The sequence below is a fragment of the Eleutherodactylus coqui genome, chromosome 7 (genome assembly GCF_035609145.1).
Source record: "Eleutherodactylus coqui strain aEleCoq1 chromosome 7, aEleCoq1.hap1, whole genome shotgun sequence".
Taxonomy (NCBI): domain Eukaryota; kingdom Metazoa; phylum Chordata; class Amphibia; order Anura; family Eleutherodactylidae; genus Eleutherodactylus; species Eleutherodactylus coqui.
The window spans coordinates 65,647,953-65,670,758 of record NC_089843.1 but is presented as its reverse complement, the minus strand read 5'-3'; the positions used below and the strand labels follow the sequence as shown (position 1 = coordinate 65,670,758).

General features: G+C 47.0%; 1 protein-coding gene across 1 annotated transcript in view; it reads left to right on the top strand.

Annotated features, from left to right (window-relative positions):
* Positions 1-8,397: 8,397 nt before the first annotated feature.
* Positions 8,398-22,806, top strand: part of UBE2K (ubiquitin conjugating enzyme E2 K) — a 31,302-nt gene continuing 16,893 nt past the window's right edge. The window contains exon 1 of the mRNA XM_066573174.1: positions 8,398-8,649. Coding sequence (XP_066429271.1) covers positions 8,587-8,649 — 63 coding nt within the window. The 5' untranslated portion in view covers positions 8,398-8,586. The remainder of the gene's footprint in view (positions 8,650-22,806) is intronic.

Sequence of the window (22,806 nt, the reverse complement as noted above, 5' to 3'; positions counted from 1 at the left end):
ACGTGGCTGTCTCTTTCAGAGCTGTCACTGACTCCGGAAGTCTGCAAATCTGGATATTTGCTCACCTGGATCTGTTTTCCAGAGCTACACACTTGGACTCCAGGAGATCTAGTCTGGATTCGAGTTCCTCAATGTGTTGTTTATTGTCCTCCAGGGTGACCACGATGTCTTCCGTTTTTTGTTCCAGCTCGCCTTTTCTCTGGCCAAGATTTTTTATTTGGTCAGTAGATTGCTTTACTGCTGAAGAGAGTTCTACCTTCAAGATTGACTTCATTTAGATTAATAGCGCTGCCTGTGGCCCTGTAAGGGCTAGGGATACTGAGTCTGGATTCTCTTGCAGCATGGGGGTGTTACACAGCTGTTTGGACATGGCTGGGCTCGGCGACCCTGATCCTATGTGTGAATTGGCTTGAGATTGCATCGCAAATAATTCCAGGGGAGTACCCTGTGGTGTAGACTAAGAGTCCTGAGGGGTCTTCCCTTTGATTCTGGGGTTTCTTAATATGGCGTGAGCTCAACTACCTGAATTGTAAAGCCTGTCTTGTGAAGTGCGAAGGTCTAGCCCAAACGTGATCTAGTCAGACATCAGAATATCTTTCTCAGACCACCCATGCATTACACACTGACAGTGGGGGATGGGCATAGTCTAAGGCATATAGTAGATGGTAACAAAAGTCTGTATTGCAGGGTGCCAAGGTGTGCTGGAGCCTTATGAAGTTGTAACCATTAGGCATCAGTAATAACCACATGGGTGGTGTGTTATGACCAGCATTATATCTTTTAGTTCTCTGAAAATAAGTTGCAGCATATGTGCATCAATGTAGAATAATAGCTTTCACCTTTCTGGGGGCCCTGCAGCTCTGGGGGGGGGGGGGGGGGGGGGTTCACTCTAGGTTAAAGGTGCTCTTTCTCCCACTTCTCTGTAGTTCCCAGTGCCTCCAGCACAGCAGTTCTTTTTGCTGTCAGGCTGATTTTTATCTGCCTCTCAGCAGTACTACACCATGCCTCCATTAGGTGCCTGGGCCCCCCTGTAATTCCAGGCCAGAGATGTGTAGGGCAAAGTAGGCCGTATGAAGCCGTGGCATCTAGCCGCGGTGTAATGGGTCCCCAGACCCCTCTCCTTACTTTCCCCGGTCTCAACGGGGCAGTGCTCCCACTCTTAGGCGCGTCCGCAGCCCGGATGGAAGTAGTCAGCGGCGGGGGTGGGGGAGAGTTCCCGGTCACCTGCTCCCTGCTGCTAGAAATGGTCCTCTGCCGGTAGTCCCAAGACTGTCCCTGCCTCCGGAGGCTTGCTGGCCACCTTTGGAGCACCCGGTGGCCGAAAATTTAGGCCGGGGAACCATAGGCCGCAGTCATCTCGCGGTCATCTCGAAATAGACCTTAAAAGGTCTATTTTTGCTCCCCTCGATCTGAGGAGGGCAATGGAGCAATAATCCAGGCTGTATAGGGCTCGGGTAAAGCGGGATGCCCTGGAATTTCTTGTCTGTCTGCTGGGCTCCACAGACCGCGTCCTCTTTCCTGGTCGCCAAGCCACGTCCCTCTTAGTTTTTCTTATTTTACTACGCACCAATTAGGTTCGATTCACATGAACATATGCATTTTTGTGCATCAAGCATTGCGTACTTGAGCGCACAACTTGTCTTTTGCTGTAAATTTTTTGTGCATAAATTGGCACACAAATACATCCATGTGAATCTGGCCTTAGAGATGCTATCTGGTAACTGGACAACCCCTTTTAAGTTTGCAAATCCTATGGACAGCTGGAGCCGTTGTAGATTTTTTGACCCTCATTAATAGGTTTTAACCCTTTTCAAAGCAGAAAGCTTAGAGGGAACACTAGCTAGTACACTCCCAAAGTGTGTTCCTCTATACCCCTGCATGGGCACAGCCACATGGGGCATGAATGCTACTGATTTTTCATGTATAATTCCGTAATCTGCAATAAAACCTTATGTAGCACATGCAGTTTCTTAAGACAAAACCTGAACCCGATTTGAAATGCATGGGAAATATAAAGGAAGGACTTTTCTCTTTTCTTTTTTCTCCTGCGTCTTCTTCTGGTTTGGACCTAAAAAGTTGCATCCAAAAGTGTGTTTTTTTTCCAACCATACTTTTATATATTTTTAAGTGTCCTGATGGAATATCTTATAGATATGATACCTTTTAATGGCTAACAAAAATGCATGAAGTTATAGCGAGCTTTCGGACCTCTCAGGGTCCTTCCTCAGGCTTATAATGGAACAAATCCACAGACGTATTTAATTAATACACATGATCACATGGGAGGGCATGAACATGGTGAACTTAATTTGCACTAGATAAATACCAAAGACAGAGGGTGAGAGGGCACAGACATGTTGGCATAAATAGCATTTAGAGAAATAGTAGGGAGGAATGACTATAACAGTAAATAATTAGTCCACTGACAAGAAATGAGAATCTCTTCTTCAGGCCTGCAAAAAAGGAAAATGGAACAATAACTCTGCAGCGCAACCTATTGGATGGCAGCATTCCTTCATATTAATGTATGAGTTTTTACAAAGTCTGTAAAACAATGATTGGGAATAGCACCCCTTCTGGGTGCTCGCTCCAAGGAGAGACAATGCCATCCCCTGACCCACTCAGCTCCCAGGTGTCTCCACACAATCCCTGGGGTGCTCTCCTTCAGAGACCTTTCATATTCTTCACTGATGCAAGAACCCCGCTCCGAGGTTCATTTCATTCTTAAAGGTATTAAAAATGGCCATAAATTTATATTCCCAAATTCTTCTGTGACGCTGCGACTAGAAGTTGCCCTTCAGTATGATAACTCTCATCTGCTCTATGTTGTGTCCGTGATCACAAAATTGTTTTGCCATAGGTATGCTCAGCGGATGAACTGTGAGCTTTCTTGGTGCTCACGTCAAATGGTTTCACAGAATGATAACACTGTGTAACACTTTTTTGTTGTAACCCTTAGTTCCTAATGTCTTATATCACAAATGTTTAGAAAATATCTATCAGTAGCTTTCACTTTGGGTTTGTGGCCAGAAAAATGATTTATTTGAAAAATATCTATTATACAATGAAACTTGTGATTTTTCCTTATTCTTGTTTGCATAAAATCAGTAAACCTAATGGTGGTTTCACATCTGTGTTGGAGGTTCTGTCACAGATGCAGCTGAGAAGCCCCATTGAAATCAATGGAGGCTTAGAACAGCGTTGTTAGAGGGCATTTCAAAAGCTGTAAAAAACTCCTGAGTGAGAGTGGCCTTAGGAGTCCAGTGTTCAAGCGGGAAGAGGAGTGAAATTGAATCCAAGAAGCCCTGATACAGTAAAAGCTGGAAAACTTGTCTTCATTCGCATGATGAGTTCTTCCATGTACATTATATTGTCTCAGGCCTCCAGCCACAGTAATCTCGTGGGAAGTGATGGAGATTTCCATAGTCTAGGAATAATCTGACACATTGCTAAGAGAAAAAAATCTAAATTAAGTTTTACAGATTGGTCCCGAATCATAGATAAAGGGCCATTTCTGGGTAAAAAGAAACTGTTACTTTAAGTAGTGAATTATATAAATTATTTACTTCTCGCGAGAGGGTGGAGACCATGGGACACAACCACCAAATGTGGAGAAAAGTACCGCTATCTAAGGAGCAAATATATGCTTTGTGATGTAAGGAGTGAGTGAGTACTCTGTATTTCAAACATGGCCTGGAGTCTCCCCAGACGAAGACCAGAGAAATCCTACGAACATGGGAAAAATAAGATCTGTTGTTGCTGTTAGTAGTTTAGTCTTTAACGACCCTTGGCGACCCTACAGGCTCCCTTCCTCTAGTTTTTCGGGTTTTGCACTGCTTCTTTCAGTTGTGTGATATCCATGCCAGTATCAGTTCTGACAGTATCGGCCATCGTGTTCTTTGGTGGCCGGGTCTTCTTTTGCCACTGATCTGTTCAAGCATTATTGATTTTTCTAGCAACTCTGCTCACATTACATGGCCAAGATCCGTGAGGCTGAGTCTGGCCATCTTGTCCTCCAGTTATATATTGGGTCTTATACAATTCAGGACTTCTCTGTTTGTAACTCTTGCTGTCCAGAGCATACGCAGCAGCTTTCACCAGCACCACAGCTCCAACGCATTAATCCTCCTTCTGTCAGCTTTTTTCACAGTCCAGCTTTCACATCCATACATGGCTATGGGTAATATGATGGTTTGCCCTATTCCGCGTTAGTTGCTATGCTGATATCCCTACTTTTTCAGATTGTTTCCATGTTCAGTGTCACGCTTAACCCCAATGCTAGCCTACTTTTATCTCTTGCATAGTATCTCAAGTCTCGCACACATTCTGCAGCTTCATTGTCAATTTTCATTTGAATTTGGCCATTTTTTGCGGTTGTCATTATGTAAGTCTTTAAATTCAGGTAGAGGCCCATTTTTTCACTTACAGTTTTAATCTTCCATATCAGCTGCTTCAGACCGGCTTCTGTTTCTGCAAGCAGAGTTGTATCATTCACATAACACAGACTGTTGATGTTTTTGCCACCTATTTTCACCCCGATTTCCAATTTGTCTAGGTCAGAGGATGCAGCCCTGTCGGACGCCTCTGCTGACCCCGAACCAATCTGTCCCCCCATACTGTGTTCTCACAGTGGCTTCTTGATTGGTATAAAGTGATTTTAGCAGCTTGACTATATGTGCTGATTAGCTTAGCCCTTGTTGGGCGTGCCATAGCTTGTCATGGTTGACGCAGTAAAAGGCCTTGATTTAATTGCTGAAGCACATGTAGATATTCTTTAGGTAATTTCCAGCTTTTTCCATGGTCCATCACAGGTTTGTAATATGGTGGCAGGTGCCGCGTCTTCGCCAGAATCCTGCCTGCATCATCTACTGATCCCATCCTTTCCTGTATAATTTTGAGAAGGATCTTGGTTGCATGCAGAATTAGGGCTATTGTTCGGTAGTAGCAATTCTGGTAGTCACCTTTTTTCGATAGAGGGATGAAGACAGATCTTTTCAGTCCTGTGGCCATTGTATGGATGCCCATAATGCCTGGCACAGCGCTGTGATAGTTTGCACTCTTACTGGCAGCAATAACTCTGCCGGTATGTTATCTATGCCTGGTGCTTTATTTTTGGCTAGTTGTTTCATTGCCATAACCACTTCTGACTCCATAATAGAGGCCCTAAGTCCACAGACTTCACCTCACTCAATGGTGCAGGTATGTGGTTGTAGACATAAAGTTCCTCTGAGTATTCCATCTACATATCCTTGATACTCTCTAGGTCATTTAGCTCCTTCCCATTTTTGCCTTTGATTGTGCCATTGTATGCCATGAAAGGTTTTTGGGCCATCTGGACCTGTGAGAATAGGCCCCGCATATGGCCTTTCATGGCTTCTGCTTCGAGTGCTTTGCAACGCTCATTCCAGCTCATTTCCTTATCTTTCCTTGCCGCTCAATGAAAATCAGCATTTAGTTGCCGTACTTCGTCTTTGTTGCCGGCTGCCTTTGTTGCTCTTCTTTTATCAGCTATTTTGAGGGTTTGCTTGGACAACTAATATTGTTCTTTTTTCTGCTTCTTATAGGTGAGATGCTTACTGGCTGTTTCTATAAGCATGGACTACAGTAGTTCCTCTGGATGCTTTTCTGATCTGTCAAGCAGTCTGAATCGGTTTGCTGCCTCAATAGTGTATGATTGGGGGATTTTAGAGGTGTCAAATTTTCTCAATGGAGAGCCTTTCTTAATGCTACAGAATTTAATCTTGATCTTAGCTGCAAGGAGTTCATGATCAGTGCCGCAGTTGGCGCCCGGAAAGGTTTATTGCAACGATTGAACTTCGCCAACGATGATTATACAGGATGTAATCAATCTGATTTTGATGGAGGCCATTATGAGATGTCCACGTGTACAGTCGGCGTTTGGGTTGCATAAACCATGTTTGCTATCTTGAGCCGATTTTCTTGGCAGAACTGTGCCAAGCGATCATAGGTTTAATTTCTTTCACCAAGCCCAAATCTTCCTGCGATGGTTGCTTCAGTCTGGCTGACGACTTTGGAATTGAAGTCGCCCATGATATAAATGATGTCCTTCTTTGCCGCTTCGTTTAGAGTTTTCTGGACGTCAGCATAAAAATTTTCAATGGTTTCCTCATCGGCATCCGTTGTTGGGGCATAGACCTGCAAGATTGAGATGTTCACTGGCTTACCAAATATCCGAATAGCAATGATGCGGTCACTGATTGTTCTAGAACTTTCTACTGGCTTTAAGGTCTGCTTGTTTGTAATAAAGGCTACTCCATTCCTCATGATTTCCTCGCGTCCGGCATAGTGCAATGTGATGTCATCGGACTGAAAATATCCATTACCTATCCAGTGCAATTCGCTAATCCGAAGAATACAATGTCCAAATTCCCTAGACTCATGCCACGTACATTCGATGTTGCCAGTATGTAAGCTTTGGTACAGCGCAGTCCTTTCATCATGAGGTGCGTCAGCAGCTGGGCTTCCCGAGAGCTTTCCCCCAGCTGCGTCATCAGGAAAACCCCAACTACTTGTACTCAGACCTTGCTCTTCCCAAGTATTATTTAGAGAATCCTTTGGCCTGGGGGGGCTGCCATCGGATGCCATATCTGAATCATTTGAGAGCTCTTTCATAGGGTTTACGAGGCAAAGTTTTTACAGGGTAGATCGCCAGGTCTTTCCCTTACCCTCCCCATTTTTCCGGACTTAGGATCGGCGTATAGGGATGACTCCTACATGTCTGGGTTAAAAAATAAGATCTAGGTAGCCTGAAAGGGAGAGTGTGCAACAAATAGAGGAATTTAGGGAGGGAGTCCATTTTCAGTGTCATTGCTCGTCTTCCTGGCATCAGCGCTCACATCCAGGGCGCCACTATGCTAAGAGTTCGGAATGCTGATGCTGCGCCCTCTAATTGGCTGCAGCTGTCAGCTGACTTGCGTTGTGTACTAACAGTGGGATCTTCAACAGAGCTGCTGCGCTATTTCCTGGGGGGAAAAGTGAGGTAAGGCCGGCTTCATACAAGCGTAAGCGCAATGGCGCACACCTTAGCACAGCTCTTTTGCACTAGTAACAACGCTTTTGTGCTCATGTCGGCATATTTTACTGTACTTTTCTGCCCGCTGCACGTTTTTTTGCACGTCGGACACAGACACGCATCACTTGAAATGCTTAATTTGTCTAATAAGTTCCAGATGTGCTCTCTTTCCAGCGGACTTGCGCAGTGTTTCACTCTCCATGCACATAGCGCACGTATTTGCGCATCCCTATTGACTTCTGTGTGCAAATACACAGAAAGATAGCATGCTCTATCTTTATTTTGCGCAACCGAAATGTGCGCCTGTGAATGAGCCTATTGAAATCAATGGGTTCTATTCGCTGCGTATTGCGCATGAAGAAGGCCTAAGGCTACATTCACACGAGTGCGAATCTCGTGCGAGCTCTGTGCGTTGCAATACGCATAAAACTCGCGTGAATATGAACTCCGTTCTTTTGAGTGGAGTCATACACATGAATGTTTTTTTCCTCAGAGCGATGCTACTAGATTTAAAAATCACTGTGGGTCCTATTTCTTCGTGCCCCTCGGAACGCATCGTCCATTGTTTTCAATGGGACAGTCACATACATTGCACGCCATGCGATGCGATGCTTCCCATTAAAAACAGTGGGAAACACTTGCCAATCCTCTGACGCACGTGAAACAAGCGCCAGAGGATCGCGATTTCCCGATATGTGGCGTTTTTGCATGAAAAACGTCTCACATCCGAGGGTAAAACACATGTTGACAAGCACAATATCGGATCGTGTTTCTTAGACCAAGATCGCACTCGCCCGTGTGTAGGTAGGCTTAGTGTTGTCTTTTTTGTTATTTTATAGTGTGCCTATATGCTTAGTTTTTTTTTTTTAAGTTAGACGCCCCCCTTTAACCCTTTATTCCACAAAACTGAGTTCCCATTAAACAGGATTGGAAGCAAAAATTATATGGATTCTAACATGTCATTTGTGTCTAAAATATCTGTGCGCGTAAAGTTATGTGAAACCCGTCCCCAGCGCAAAGAGAAGCTGGAAACATAACTGCTAACCTAAGCCTACACAATAGGCATCTTATATAATAACTGAAAAATGGAGCAGAAAAAGGTTTCCCATGGCAACCAATCACATTGCAGCTTGTATTCTTCCCAGTGCCAGAGACACACTATAAGCCGTGATCTGATTGGCTGCTGGGGACATCCCCTTCTACTACATGCCGTAGTCTTTTTTTTTTTTTTTCTTTACACAGGTCTCTCTCCAGAGTCAGCGCCGCACGTCACGTGATCAGGCCGGCGCGCAGCAGCCTATGACGTGCCTGGTTCCTGCCCACGTGACGTCCCCCGGAGCCCTGTCAGGAAGTTCTTCCTGCGGCCCATAGCGCCGTACTGCGCATGCCCCGGCCACCATTTTGCCGTGCAGTGTTGTGTCGGGGGCTCGTTCTCCGGGGCGGGGGAGGCTGTGGAATCAGGACCCGGAGATCACCGCAGGTAGACCGAGCACGCTGAGCGACTCATCCCGACCTTCCATCCATTGACGAGGCGGATCGGCATCTGAGCAGACATGGCGAATATCGCGGCGCAGAGGATCAAGAGGGAGTTCAAAGAAGTGCTAAAGAGCGAGGAGGTGAGGGGCTGCCCTGTCATCCTGACCGCCACCTCCAGTCACGTGGGAGGGCTGTGTGCCCAGGGAGGTGCCATCCTCTTACCCTAATCATTGCTGCCACCTTTCATTTAGGGAATGCTGTGAATATGTGCGCCGCCATATTGGACGGTACGGCGTGTCCGTTATCGCGCTGCGCTGTTCTTTGTATCTAGCGAGGGAGTAAATAACGCTGCAGCGTGCGGATGGTGATCCCATATTACGCGCTATTGTAAACGGACGCAAACTTCTGATTGGCTCTCCGGCCCGGCCGCACTGTTGCCATGGATACCCCGGCGCTGCTTACCGCATATATCTTGCTGCACGAAAAAGTGTAACATGAAATTTTTGGCTTCCTGTTTGTCCCCGTCCCCATGACGACCACTTATGGCACGCCGCTACGTGTAAAGAATGCCAGAGGACGAACAAAGGGGCGCTGCAGGAGTAGGAAAACATGGCTGCCTTCTTCCAGAAACGGAGCCACAGCTGTCCGCGGTTGGTCCTGGTATTGTCGTTATTGACGTAGGGGCTCACTGCGCGGTATTTGGCACGTACTCGTATTTTATGCAGCCCTGGACCGTAATGGTGCGTATGAAGCGCCAAAATACAAGTGTTTTTTGGTTTTTTTTCCAAATGTTTTTTTCTACGCAGGTTGAAAAGCGCAATTTAAATAAACGGGATTTTAGTACGGCGGTTAACCCAAAAACCAGTAATGACTCCCGTGTGACTGAGCCCTGAAGCGGAGATGCAGTGTCATGTGTTGGACAGGTGTGGCGCTGTTGTTGGAAGAAGGTAGCCGTAGTTCTCCAACCCCGTTAATTGCAGTGATTCGCAGCTGCCGTCTTTTCTTATTGTAGTCTTCACGTTTTCTGTCTGGCCCAGCTCGCCATGATGGTTTCTTCTAGGTACGGGTGGATTTCCACAGGCAGCTTTGATCTCTAAGCGTACGGGCGGCTGTTATTTGTGCTCTTATCCCAAGCGATTGTTGGCTTTTTTTTTAGGTTCACGGCTGCTGAATGAATCGCTAGGAGCGTTTACACAGACCGAAATATCGTTGGCGACTTCGGCTACCTACATACGGGCGAGCGCAATATTGCGACGAAAAACCTGATATCGCGCCCGCCAACATGGGTCTTCACTGCGAGGCGTTCTGTCCGGGAGCGATCCTCCGGAGGGTGTTCACTATTGTTCTCAATGGGAAACTTCGCATCGCACGGCTTGCGCCGGGGTTTACTGCCCCATTGAATACAACGGGCGGTGCGTTCTGGGGGGCGAGAAAATATAGGACACGCTGCGATTTTATTTATTTTTTTCTCTTCCCTTTCTGGTCCCCATAGAAGTCTATGGGAGGTGCGCAAATACGCCATATGCTACACAACTCTATAAAAAAAGAACACCTCTGGGCCTCGTTAGGCTAAATAGCCCTTTAACCCATTTAGAACCAGCCACTGTATATATACGGCGGCTGGTCCTGGGCTTAGAGCACCGCCGATAGTAAAATTATGGCAGTGCTCTAAGTTCTCTGCCTCTGCAATCAGTCAGAGCAGGAACAGTTTATCAGCTGTTAGTGACAGCTGATAACCCGGAGCAGAAGGCAGGAGGGGTTTTTAACCCTTCCTGCCTTCTGCTTCCCCAATATACAGTGCTCAATGAGCACTGTATGGGCAAAGTGAAAGTAACATGTACTTTCACTACGGGAGCCTCGGGGGGTCATGTGACCTCCCAGGATTCCCTGCTACTGCAGAGCTGGAGGGTCAGACTAGACCCTGGCAGCTCTGCAGGTGACTAATGTCACTAGAGGGGTTGCTTTCCCCTATAACTAGGGCTCCTATGGATGCCCCAGCTACAGTGGGAAAGTGTCAAATAAAGGAAAAAAAAATATGTGAATGTCCCCCAAAGGTCTTATATGACGTCATAGGGGACGTAGATAGTAAAAAGCACAATTACATAAATAAGTAAAACAAAACAGAATAAAACAACAATACATACATAAGAAAGAGAATAACACAAAGCAGACGCCAACAAAAAGTCGCCGTATGCGCCCTGTGAACCAAAACCATGCATACTATGTATCAAAACGTCCGAAACAAATAGAGGAACCCATTCCCATACTTTATTTTAGTGTAAATATAAAAATAATTTTAAAAAATATATAAATGTTAAAAATGATTTTTTTTTAGCTTTTTACCCCCAATAAAACTAAAAAATGGGGAAAAAAAGTCAGTGAAAAAGATATAAAAAAATAGTCCTATTTGTCACGGGAAAAAAAATGCAGTAAAAATAATTTTGATAGCTAAAGGAAAAAAAATAGAGCAGTAAAACCGCCACATGGGTAAAATCCCTAAGAAGTGTCTGGTCCTTAAGGGGTTAAACCAGAGCGGCCGTGCCAGGTGTGGATGTGAACAGGCAGTACTACGCGCAGACACGTGCGCCAATCAGCCTCGTTCATTGTAAATACACTGCGCTGAGGCGAGCGTATTTGCACGTATGCTTGTCTGAAGAAGCCCTTTGATGGCACACTCACTCCTGCCGTCTCCGGCTGGTTTGTGAGTGTATCTTTAAATTCCGACACCAGCCAGAGGTGGCAGCAGTGAGTGCTTCCTTGAAGGGGACTGATCTCTCCAGGATTACTTGCACGTATTCGTGTTTTTGAAAACCAATGAGTGTTAAGTCAGAGGGCAAAAGGTTAAAAAAAAAAAAGTAGGAACCAATCAGAATGCTGGGGGAGGGGCATGCTGAGCGAGTGCACACACCCCTGCATAGTCATTGGCTAGTTGAAGAAAGACGGTGACTACCTGTTTACACCAGACCAAGTAATCCGCCGGTGACTATTTTTAGGTGAGCTGAAGGGAAGCAACCAGTGAATGACTTCTCGCTCATCAGCTTGTTGGCCGTGTTTACATGGAACGATTCGCTCTTTTGAGCGATGGTCGTTCTCCAGTGTAAAGTGATGTACAGTGCCTGCTGGCCGCCATTTTTGACTCCTTGCTTTTACACGTCTTGCGTACAACCACAGATAGTCTTCAGTCCCCTCTCTTCCACGGACCCGGCTGGTACGTCCTTCCCTGGACGTCTGTAGCGCTCGCCCCCAGTTGCAGTAACGGCCACCTTGCTATTGTTCCCTGAGCCTTGGGTCCCCTTCATACAAGCGTATGCGCATAAACACTCGCCTTAGCGCAACGCATTTGCCGCGAACGGTGCACTTTTGCACGTGTATTGGTGCATATTACCGTACGTTTTGCACTCGCAGGAGCGGTTCACATGGTGGCGATACACCCCCGCCCTGATTTAAAAGGCTAATTAGCCTAATGAGCTCCGGATGTGTTCTATTATTTACAGACTTGAGCAGCATGCTGTGTATTTGTGCACCTCAAATAGACTTCTGTGGGGACCATAAGTGCGCAAATGTGCTGAAAAATAGAGCATGCTGCATTTTTTTTTTTTTCACTTGCGCAAAAAAAAAATCTGAGCACAAACTCAATGAAATCAATGGGTCCTATCCCCTGCGTGTAATGTGTGCAGTCACAGTCATGTGAAGGAGCCCTTAAGGTACTTTTACACGGAACGATTATTGTTCGGATTCCCGCGATCCGGCGAGCATCTGAGCGATTATCATTCAGTATAAATGCACGCGGCGACTGCAGAAAAGTAGACGACGGATCGTTCCGTGAAAACAGGCAGTATCTGTTATAAAGGACTGCCTGCTTACTGTGAGTGGCGGCTGGAACGATGCCCGACTCGCTCCGCCGCCATTCGCTAGCTATGAGGGGAGGTTATCGCTGGGATGAGCTGTTGGTCTGACACCTCATTCCGTGGCAAAACAACCTTAGACCGCTTTCGCACGCTGAGAAAATCGTGTGAGATTTGTGCGTTGTGAGATGCACGAATATGACCCCCTATTCTTTTGATCGGGGTCACACACACGAGCGACTCGCGCACCATAGAAGATCAGAAGTGTTTCCCGTTGACTTCAATGGTGAACCTCAGATCGCACGGCCTGCGAGAGCCATGTGATGTGTTTAAGCTCCCATTGAAATCAGTGGGCATTACGTTCCAAAGAACACAGAAAAATAGGATGTGCGCAATTTTTTCTTCACAGCATCGCTCATTTATACGACTTCATTCACAAGAATGCAGTTCGTATTTGCGCCAGTTTTGTGTGTCTCGCAACGCATAAAACTCGCATGAGATTCTCGCTTGTGTGAAACCAGCTTAGGATGCAGGTACAATCTGTAGCCCGGGGGAGCGGGCAGAAGCTGGCAGGCATGGCACAGGTTACGGAATGACTGACTTGGTCTGTCATTGTTTCCTGACTGACCTAATTGGCTTCTAATTTGATCCATCGGGTTTCTGTTGGCGTTCTTGTACTGCTTTATTCTTGCCGGCGTAAATAATTGAAATCCTGCCGAACCTAAAAACACTACTGTGATGGGAGCCGTAGGAGCCGGTCCTCTGTAGGGCCGCGGGCACACCAGCGCCATTCTCACACAAAGTAAACTGCTTTTTATTGAATGGAGTCCTAAACATGAACGTTGTTTTCCATTACAGCGATGCAACGGGGTAAAAAAAAATGGTGGTGTTTTCTACTTTTTCCGCGGCCTTGGAACGAATCTCCCATTGTCTTCAATGGGACCGTCGGACACATCGCAGGCTGCGTGATGTTGTAATGGGAAAGGCTTGCCCATCCACCGATGTGCATGACGCCATCGCCTCCAGAGCTGCTCGGCTGGGGGTTTCTCCACTCTCCCCATGGAAAACATGTGAGCGCTCGCCCCAACCAGGTGTCATGCGCGGTGAGAAATGGCTGACGGCTGAACCAACGTTATTGAAGATGTTTGCTCGCCTTTAAAGGCCCTTTTACATGAAGCAAAGAATCATTGGAGCGAGCGACCGATGACAGAGTTGTTTGCTTTATGATGCCGTCGGGTCACACACGGATAGTCGTTCCATCTTTTCATCCCTTGATCGGTGGGCAGGGCCCTGTGTCAGTGATTGGGAGCGGCTGAACGATCGCTGTTTACACGTGGCGACTTGCATCCGACTGAGCGGTTAATATAAAATATACCCTTGAGCGATGAATGAAAACTTTGTCTTCTGTCGCTGGCTGTGATCACACTCATCGATTATTTTCAGATTCACGCCATCCAACCACTTTTTTTTTTTTTTTTATTTCCACTAATAATCGTTCTGTGTAAACGGGCCGTAAGAGTAACTGCACTTTTTAAAAACTTCTGATGTGTTGCAGTGACACATCAACAGTTTTGATCAGTGGGGTTAGGTGGCCGAGACCCCCACTGATCGAGTGAAGGGGCTGCAGCACCCAACTGAGCGCTGTGTTGCTTCGGCTGCCTGTCGGCTCCTCTAGACGGCTGAAGTTGGGTGCGTAGACTTCTATAGAGATCTATCATCTGCCGAGTGGAGCAGACAGGCAGTCGAAGGGGCGCACTCAGTTGGGGGCTGCAGGCTTTTCATTTGAACGGTCAGCAGAGGTTCTCCCCCTTCCCCCTTCACCGATCAGAACTTTTCATAAGTTGGCCTGACATGTGGCGTTTTAAAACTTGCCGTTACTCTTTCCGTTTCCCTGGTGGCCAGGGGGCCGTTGTGTACAGACCAAGGTCATGCAGTGTTGCTCCAGCGCTTCGTCCTCTTCAGTCTCCAGATTGCTGGGGTTCCAGCATGATTGGCAGATCTATGTGTCACACTATGTTAGATGGGAAAACGCCTTTAAAACTCCCAAAGGATTTGTGACTCGGTCTCCTCCGCCTGAGATCTGCCCAGACATGCAGCAGTACTCTCCCAATCATCTATCTCAGCACAACTCGCCGGATGGCACTCGGCTTTCCTAGACTACTGAAAGGCAGGATGGAAACTGCTGGCAGACTGCATAACATATTCCAAGAGGATACCTTGTATGTCCTGCTGAATCTTGTATCCTCTGCAGGTGAAATGGGAGTGAAATGTGTTCACGCTTTTTGGCCACCATGCGGCCGAGCTATGTTGGCACCAGCTGAGATTGCGCAGTTTGTGTGGCCTCAGAAGCAATCTGATTGTAAATGGCTGCTCCATATTGCAGCTAACGCCCGCAGTACCCCACGGCTTCTTACAATCAGGTTTAATTAAAGAGACATGCAAGCCTGCGAATGTGTGTTTTTTTTGTTTTTTTTTGTTCCCCCCCCCCCCCCCACCCCCCCCCTTCCTTTTCTGGGCCATTGGACTACATTCACACGGGCAAGACGCAAAAAAATGTACTCCGTTCTTTTGAATGAACTTATTCACTTGAGCAACGCTGCGAGGCCAAAAATCAGCATGTTCTTTCTTGGTGTTCCCCTTCGGAACACCTTGCCCATTGTTTTCTCTGTGATGCGAGTCGCACCCGATAATCTTTGCCTTGACTCCATCGGCTGTGTAAATATGGCGTAGCTTATTCGCCTTGGATTCTTGACGCTTCTCCTTTGCAAACAAAAGCAATACAAAAGCGTTGCCTGTGTGCAGGTCTTTCATCTGTGTTCACCTTTTCAGCGCTGCTTTAGATATGTATTAACCCTTTCCAATCCAATTTCTATCCTGGTTTTCCTAGGGGGCTTACTCTTTTTCTGCCGTTACACAATGGCGCTATATGCTGGCTAAAGCCAGTACTGCATGAGGTGACACGTTGGATAGGCTCCGACAGCAGAGAGGCTGGCAATATACAGTAAGAGAACCCCGACGGACGTCTGCCAACATCGGAGCTGTACAGCCTTCAAATCATAATGTCTTCATAGGTCAGACAGTAGATTGGAAAGGGTTAAGGCTTCTGCTCTCGCAATACGCTTAGAATAGAACTCATTGATTTCAATAGGTTCCTTCACACTTCTGTATTTTGCGTGCGCATTTCGGGACCACAAAAAAAGAACACCGCATGCTCTGCTTCTCTGCACCTCAGCCACCAAAGGTCACCATAGAAGACGCCTTAAAGGGGTTTTCCAGGGAAATACTTTGGATAATCTATCAATAATAATTAGCACTACTACCTGAGCGTAACGGCGCATGTGTAATAGCACCCTAAGTGGAGTTGCTCTGTAATTCTCCATTACTGCATGTTTGGTGGGGAACTGAGCCCAGGGTGTAGCCAACCCCTACATAAAGGAGCCGCAGCAGCCTGCCCATACTGGGGCCTGTATCTGGTTCTAGGCATCGGGGCTGAATGTATTACAAAGCTTGGACACGTACCGCTGGGCCAGGAGAAATGGTGAAGGGGTTGGGGACATATTTTCCACAGTGGAAAATTCGCCACGCATTTGCGGCAAAGGGTGAAATCTGCACTATAAATAATGACGTGACAATTTTGAAATCCGTATCGCACGTTTTATTTTTGCTGCAGATTTCTTTTCGCAGTATGGAGAAGATCTAGTACCTTCTACATAAATAATCAGTTATCTGCTGGATCGGGCGGAACGTAATGAGTGTAAACGCGGCAAACGATTGAACGCCGAATGATAGTTTGTACAGTAACATTCGTCGTTTGTTCTGGGGACGGTCACACAAGTTTTTGACATAACACTGACCGCATACGACATCATGGATTGGCCTCTGTATTCAGACATGCAATTTTACGTGTAAACAAAACCCAAAAAATAGCACATCCTATTTTTATCCGTATTTACGGACTGAAGTCATTTAGAAAAATCAGCAAATACGCAGTTGCGTGTGTTCGCTGCATTTTTTCAAGCATGTCGGCAGGAGACAGTGGGCTGCCTTGCGTTCTTGTGTGTGTGCACAACTCGGTGAATACGGATGCAACATGGACATAAGAAGCGTATACCTCAAGAACGCACGCCGCATACCTGCTGTGAAAACGGTGCTTTTTTTTTTTCTGGCCCAAAACTGAATATGCCCTGTGTGAACGGGCCCTTAGAAGAATCAAACAATAACTGGGCCGTGTAAATAGGCAGTCGTTCATCTAGGAACCACTGCCTATTTACTGTGAATGGAGGTGGGCGGGGAGAAGAGATCTGAGCTCCGCCTCCATTCAGTGATCCTACGAGCGCTGATCTTTGGGTTGACTGTTGGGCAGCGGTCCCGTGTAAACTCCAGTGCAGAAGATCCGCGACAATGCCCCCTGTAGACGTACCCTCAGGACATGTCTGCATGGCTGATTTTGCAGCAGATTTGATGCTAAATCACATTTTTTTAAATATATTCTGCATTAAATCTGTGGTGAATTGCACTTCCAAAGGTGTATCAATCGTCTGCATGGAGATCCACGTTGTCGTCTTTACGGCATGGATTAGAAGTCAGTGTGCAGGGAATACAGTGACGTGGAATCCAGGTAGGGAAATCTGCTTGCAGCTTAGCCCCGTTGGAAGGGCTAATCTGTGTGCAAATCTGCGGCTTAGCTGTGTTCCTCTACCTTTACGAGATTACGAGACGGATCCTGAGGATCTTGTCGTCTAGACCAGCGTTTCTCATCTCCAAATCCCCTCTACAGGCCGTGTCTTCCGGATATCCTACAGTAAGAACACCTGTAGCAATATCTCAGGCACTGACGATGATATCACCTGTGCAATACTGAGGAAATCCTGAAAACATGACCTGTTAGGGATATTCGAGGACTGGAATTGAGGAGCCCTGCTCCAGAGCTGCTCTCATAGTTCTGTTGGTTATTATTAGAAACAGTCAACAAGTTTGTCCTGTGATGCGGAGGGCCGTTGGCGTTCCCCACATCGGATTACTGCACTGTGGCTGGTGTAAAGGCTGAACTTCATTCTGTAGACTACTAGCCCCTTTTCTGAGCCAACATTGAGTGCTGGGAGATTACAGCTCTGAAGCCTGTAGAATTGTGAATGCAAACCTGATTTATAATTTATTCTCTTAAAGGGATAAAATTACTGGGAACTTGCCACTTGGGATCCTTGGCAGTTAGGTGATCGCTGGGCCCGCTGTCAGTGCAGTGGGGCTGGACTTCATCATCCGAACGAGGTGTGAAAGTCACTTAGCGTGGCTCACTACCATTGAAATCAGTGGATGCTGAAGTTGGCTATTATACTTGCGATTCGGCAGAGAGTTTGGAAGTCTAGTAGGAGGCTTTGTGAGTGAAGACGGCTATGGCACTTCCACTTGCGTCCCTGATGACTCTGTCCAGACCTGCTGCACTGGTAGCGGGCAGGGCGATCACTCGATTGCCCAGGATCCCAAGTGACGGTATAGGTCATCAGTAGTTTTTATCTGGAAAACCCCTTTAAAGGGAACCTGGGGATTTATTAAAAAAAAGAAAAAATTATCCTCTCCCGCGATCCAGCGCTGTCACCGTCGCATGGCGCACGGACATCTTCCCCTCCACGCACACTCCCATACAAGTAACATCCAGGAAGCTGCCACTTGTTCCTCTAGTTCCGCAGAGATCATGGCTGTATGTATCGCGGTGTAATACGGTGCTCTGAATAATAGGTCCCCCAGCTCAACAAAGGGGGCTCGTCCTTATGCCATGTTTCCTGTCTGGTATTGGTTGCATCCACACTTGAACTTGTCCTCCAGTCACCTCCAAATTGGCACGGGTAGGATCGGAACTCTGGTCAGAGTAGATGGGAGATATTCCAACAAAGTTCTTGAGATTTTTCTCTTCATGCCTGCAGTCGGTTCAGAACAGGTTTTAGGCATTTTGAGAATGGAGCTCTAGAAGTGAAGTGTGCATGCACCAACACTCTTCAAAGACTCGAGTCGCTCTTGTCCAGGCAAAACTGGACCAAAAAACTCAACGATGGGGCATTTTGCAATTTTCAAAAAGGCGTTGGCGTACAGTCATACTTAACAGATTTGTTGCGGGATTTCCTGCGACTGAGGATCGGTTTGATGCATCTGAACGGGGTACTTTGTGCCACAGGAACCTGAATTCTTGTAAGCCTCGTTCAGGTGAGTGGGACAGTAACAGAAGTGTTTGTTCCAAACTTGCCCCACATGAAGCTATTGTTAAAGGGGTTCTACTGACATTACAAGCCATCCTCAATCCACATGAAAGGGCATAACTTGCTGATTGGTGGGGGTCTCGCCATTGAGAAACTGCCCATCTCAAACCTGTCGCTGTGGGGGTTGCTTATTTCCCCATAGTGATGTCAGAATGAAGGGAGCTCTGGCTGAGCAGCTACTTACTGCTCCAGTATCTCCACTTCCACTTGAAAGCGGATGGAGTGTCAGCTCACTTGTGCGAGCAGCGCTCCATTCAGTCTCCTCCTCACTGCTGGCGGTGCAGTAACCCTGCAGTGCGGAGGACCTGGTACCCCCATTCTAGAGAACAGCAGGGGTCCCAGTGAGACCCTGACCGATTTTTAGGGTGTCGGAAAAGCTACAGCCGTGCCGCACCAGCTTCATGTGTGTCATATTAATGTAGAATTTCCTGGAAAACTTGGCAAACTGTGACGCTGGGTTCACACAACGTCTAAAGTGCGCTGTGGAAACCACCTAAGAATCTGTGCCAGAAGTCATATATCTCGCTGTCCAATCTACTGCACAAACCCCGACTGCTGGGAGCGTTCACAGAGGTTCTACTGGTTGTCAACAGTTTCTTGGTCTGCAGATGAAATTCCCCCAACACACATTCTACATGTTCCCATGGACTCTCTAGCTGGTTGCGGATCCTCGCTGTAACCCTTCTGTCCACACATCTACTTTTTAGTTCATTTTTTTTAAAGCCAAATGTCAGAAGTGGGTGCAAAGAGAACAAAATGCACAAAGGAAAAACCTCTGTGTCCACTCCTGTTTGCATAAAAACTACAAGTATGAATCCAGCCTAAGACCTCCCTCACACAGGGCGTTTGCAGAATTGCAGCGTTTTCGGCAGATTCCGCCCGGTTTCAGCAGAAAAAAAAAATTAATACTCGCCTAGCTGGTGAAGTCGCTGTCCCCGGCGCCGCTGTTGGGACCTTGTGAAGCCGGAGGATTGCTCTGATTGGCTAAGCGCCACTGAGTGACAGCTGGCTGAGCCAATCACAGCCAGCAATGGATGCGTCCATCCGATCACAGCTATGCAATGAATAAATGTCTGTGAATGGACGTATCCAGTGCTGGCTCAGTGGGCTGTTAATCAGCAGCACTCAGCCAATCAGAGCAATCTCTCATTGGAGGCAGGTATTTCAAATTCCCATCACCAGAGAAAAAGTTCCCCTGCCCGCTGACAAGTCCAGAGAGCGCCACCGGGGACGGCGACCTCCCCTGCAAGGCGAGTATTGATTTTTTTTTTTTTTTTAAACTCGAGCAGTGCAGCTCAGGCGTTTAGCGCTGCCAAAGCGCGGTACCAAGTTGCGCCGTGTTTTCGGCAGCGCTGAAACTGCTGCCCATTCACTTCAATGGGCAACACAGGGCTGAAAACAGCCAAAAATAGGATTTGCAACGCTGTCAAAGCGCAGCGTTGAAGACTGCGTTTTCAGCCTTGTGTGAGCAGGCCTATTGAAATGAATGCGAGCTTTTGTACAGCGTTTAGCGCAGCGCTAAAGGCTGTACAAAAATGCCTGTGTGAGGGAGGCCTTAAGGTACGTTTAACACATTGCAGATTTCGGTGCCGATCCGTACCATAAACTGCATCAAAATCGGTACATTGGATTTGTGGATTTGCACGGACATCCCCACAAGGTGGATTGTCTACTGCAGAAAAACCAACCCAATCCCGCTCAGCTCAGTCGGTGGTATTCGCTGCAGCCTTCTTCATGTAATCTGCCTCTATAAAAAAAATAAAAATTAAAATGCATCAAAAACCACAGCATGCTGCTATTTTTTATTTTTTTTTTTGCACGGATCTCCACGCGGACGTGGCCCTGTCAATATGCAAAAGCCCAATGTGTTACTGCATCAAGAAGTGACCTGTCACTTTTTCACATGGAAATGCTTGTTTTAGTGTGAGAATTCCTATTGATGGGGCTAAATCCACGTGCGCACGGACACCAGAAACCTTGGCAGAAAACCACAGATTTTGACGTGGCTTCTAGTAGTGGAACTTGCACAGAAAATTCTGTAAGGAATTCCGCTGTGTGAACATACACCCCAAGGCCTCCGTCACACGGGCTTTTAAACTATTGGCTATTTTTTACATAAATACAGCAGTGTACAGGGGTATATTTTGGGCATTAAACCCTTTTTTAGTGTTGATGACCTATCCTCAGCATAGGTCATCTGTAGTAGATTGGTAGGGGTCTGCCGCTTGTGATCTCCGGCGATCACCTGATCTCAATCCCCACACTCACAGCAGGACGGGCAGGAAGTGCCATGAAGGGTATAGCTCCTGTTGATTTCAATGGGAGTAATGCCTTCTATTACACTACTGGCTCCAATCCCAATGTGGACAGAGCTGTCGGCATTTGGCCCGCTGCAGTGAGTGCAGGGCCTGAGATCCAGTGATCGCCAGAGGTCCGAAGCGGCAGTCGAGTATTGATGACCTATTTGAAGGTGTGTAAATGCCCAGAATATCCGATTAAACTGTGGCAGACGTCTACTGACAGCTCTGTTGTGGATTTGGCTCCAGATTGCTTAGAATGAAAGCTCCCCCCCCCCCCCAATGATAGCGTTGTCCCTCAAGGTGATGTGGGTGGGCAGAGGCCGGCGTGGTGCCATCTCCGTTTTTGGAGAGGACCTTCAAAGTAGGTTTGTTCTGAAAGGCTGCAGCATTACCCGTTATGTACATACCTGTCCTGGTCCGTGGTTCAGGCAGCATGAACCTGGTGCCAGGTTGGCTTTAATGCAGATTTGCATGAGCCCATCCTGTGTAATTGTTGCCCTGTGACGGGAAGCACACCGATGACAACCATACAGACCTGTTCCAACTCCCTAGGGATTGTCACCTGTGGGAAGCAGCGGCTCCCCGTGCCTAGAGTACGTACCTGTCTGACTTCATAAGGCAATTATTGATAACCCTTTCACTGCCAAGGGCATACACATTTTGACTATAAATGCTTGCTAAGGGTTTGGATCACATTATGAAGTCCTGCTCAGAGCTTCCAGATGATACCAGAATCGACGTGCTGCACTTGTTTGAGGCTGATAATCGGGTTGGAAAGTTTTACTTTGGCATTGTGTCTATAAGGTGGGAGGAAAGGAGCTGCAAGTGATGACAAAGCTGCATGAAGGTGCTTAGGAGTACTCTGTGCTTGTAGTTTTCACTGTGTACTAGGTATCGAAATTCAGGAAATCTATGGCTATTAAAGGGGTTGTCCCGCGCCGAAACGGGTTTTTTTTTTTTTTTTCAATTTCGGATGGGCTGCGGATTCTGCGGCAAAGCAGGTGTGCTGGCCGGCGCTTCTGGACAGGTTCGTAAGGTGGCTGGCCGGCTGCAGGAAGGGTCGGATTCCGCTGTGGGCTCCTGCATGCGGAATCCGACTTGCCTGTGGACATGAGCCCTTAGGTGATGGTATGTTCTGGGGAGTGTTTTTGCTCGCATGGCCTTGAATCATTGGCAGTCTTACCACAATCCTTGAATTGGGAATGCCACAGGGACCTGTCAGCTGACCATCTGCACCCACATCTTCAGCAATCTTCCGTGACCACAGCGCCATCTTTCAGCAGTACAACGCTCCATGTCATCAACCACTCCATAGTGATCCGAGCTTGGAGGAACCACCTTGGGCGCCACCTTGTAGAATCTTGTGTGTGTTCCACCCCCCCCGTCTGAAAGCTGTGATCACCCAAAAAGGTTGACAGACGTGTTATTGAGTCGGTGTTCCTAATGCAGTGAATGTTCAGAGGATATTTATTATAACTTTTCTTTTGGTTTTTTGTGTATTAGTGTGAAAATAGCTCTGGCAATGACGTGGTTAAATTAGCCCTTGATTTAATTTGTTTTGTATACTGTGTATAGCAGTGAAGATCCAGGTTCTCACTGCCATTATAAAGCAGTGGGTTCTTGTGAAAGACCCGGGGGTTTGGGTTTTGTTTGTTTTTACCCCCGAGTCAGCAGGTTGCCTTTAGATAGTGTTTGTGTGGGTAACCATTCCAGAAACGCTGATCGGACTGTTCATTGTAACAGGCGGAAAGCGGTTTCCTGTAGTGAATCAGTGACTGCAGTACTACGCTTCTGTAGGGGATGCGAAAAATCCCAAATTCTAGCAAGAAACAATATATGCAGCGCTGTGCAGGCTGGAGAGAATGCTTCAAAGTAGGAATGTACAAAGTACAACTAGTGCT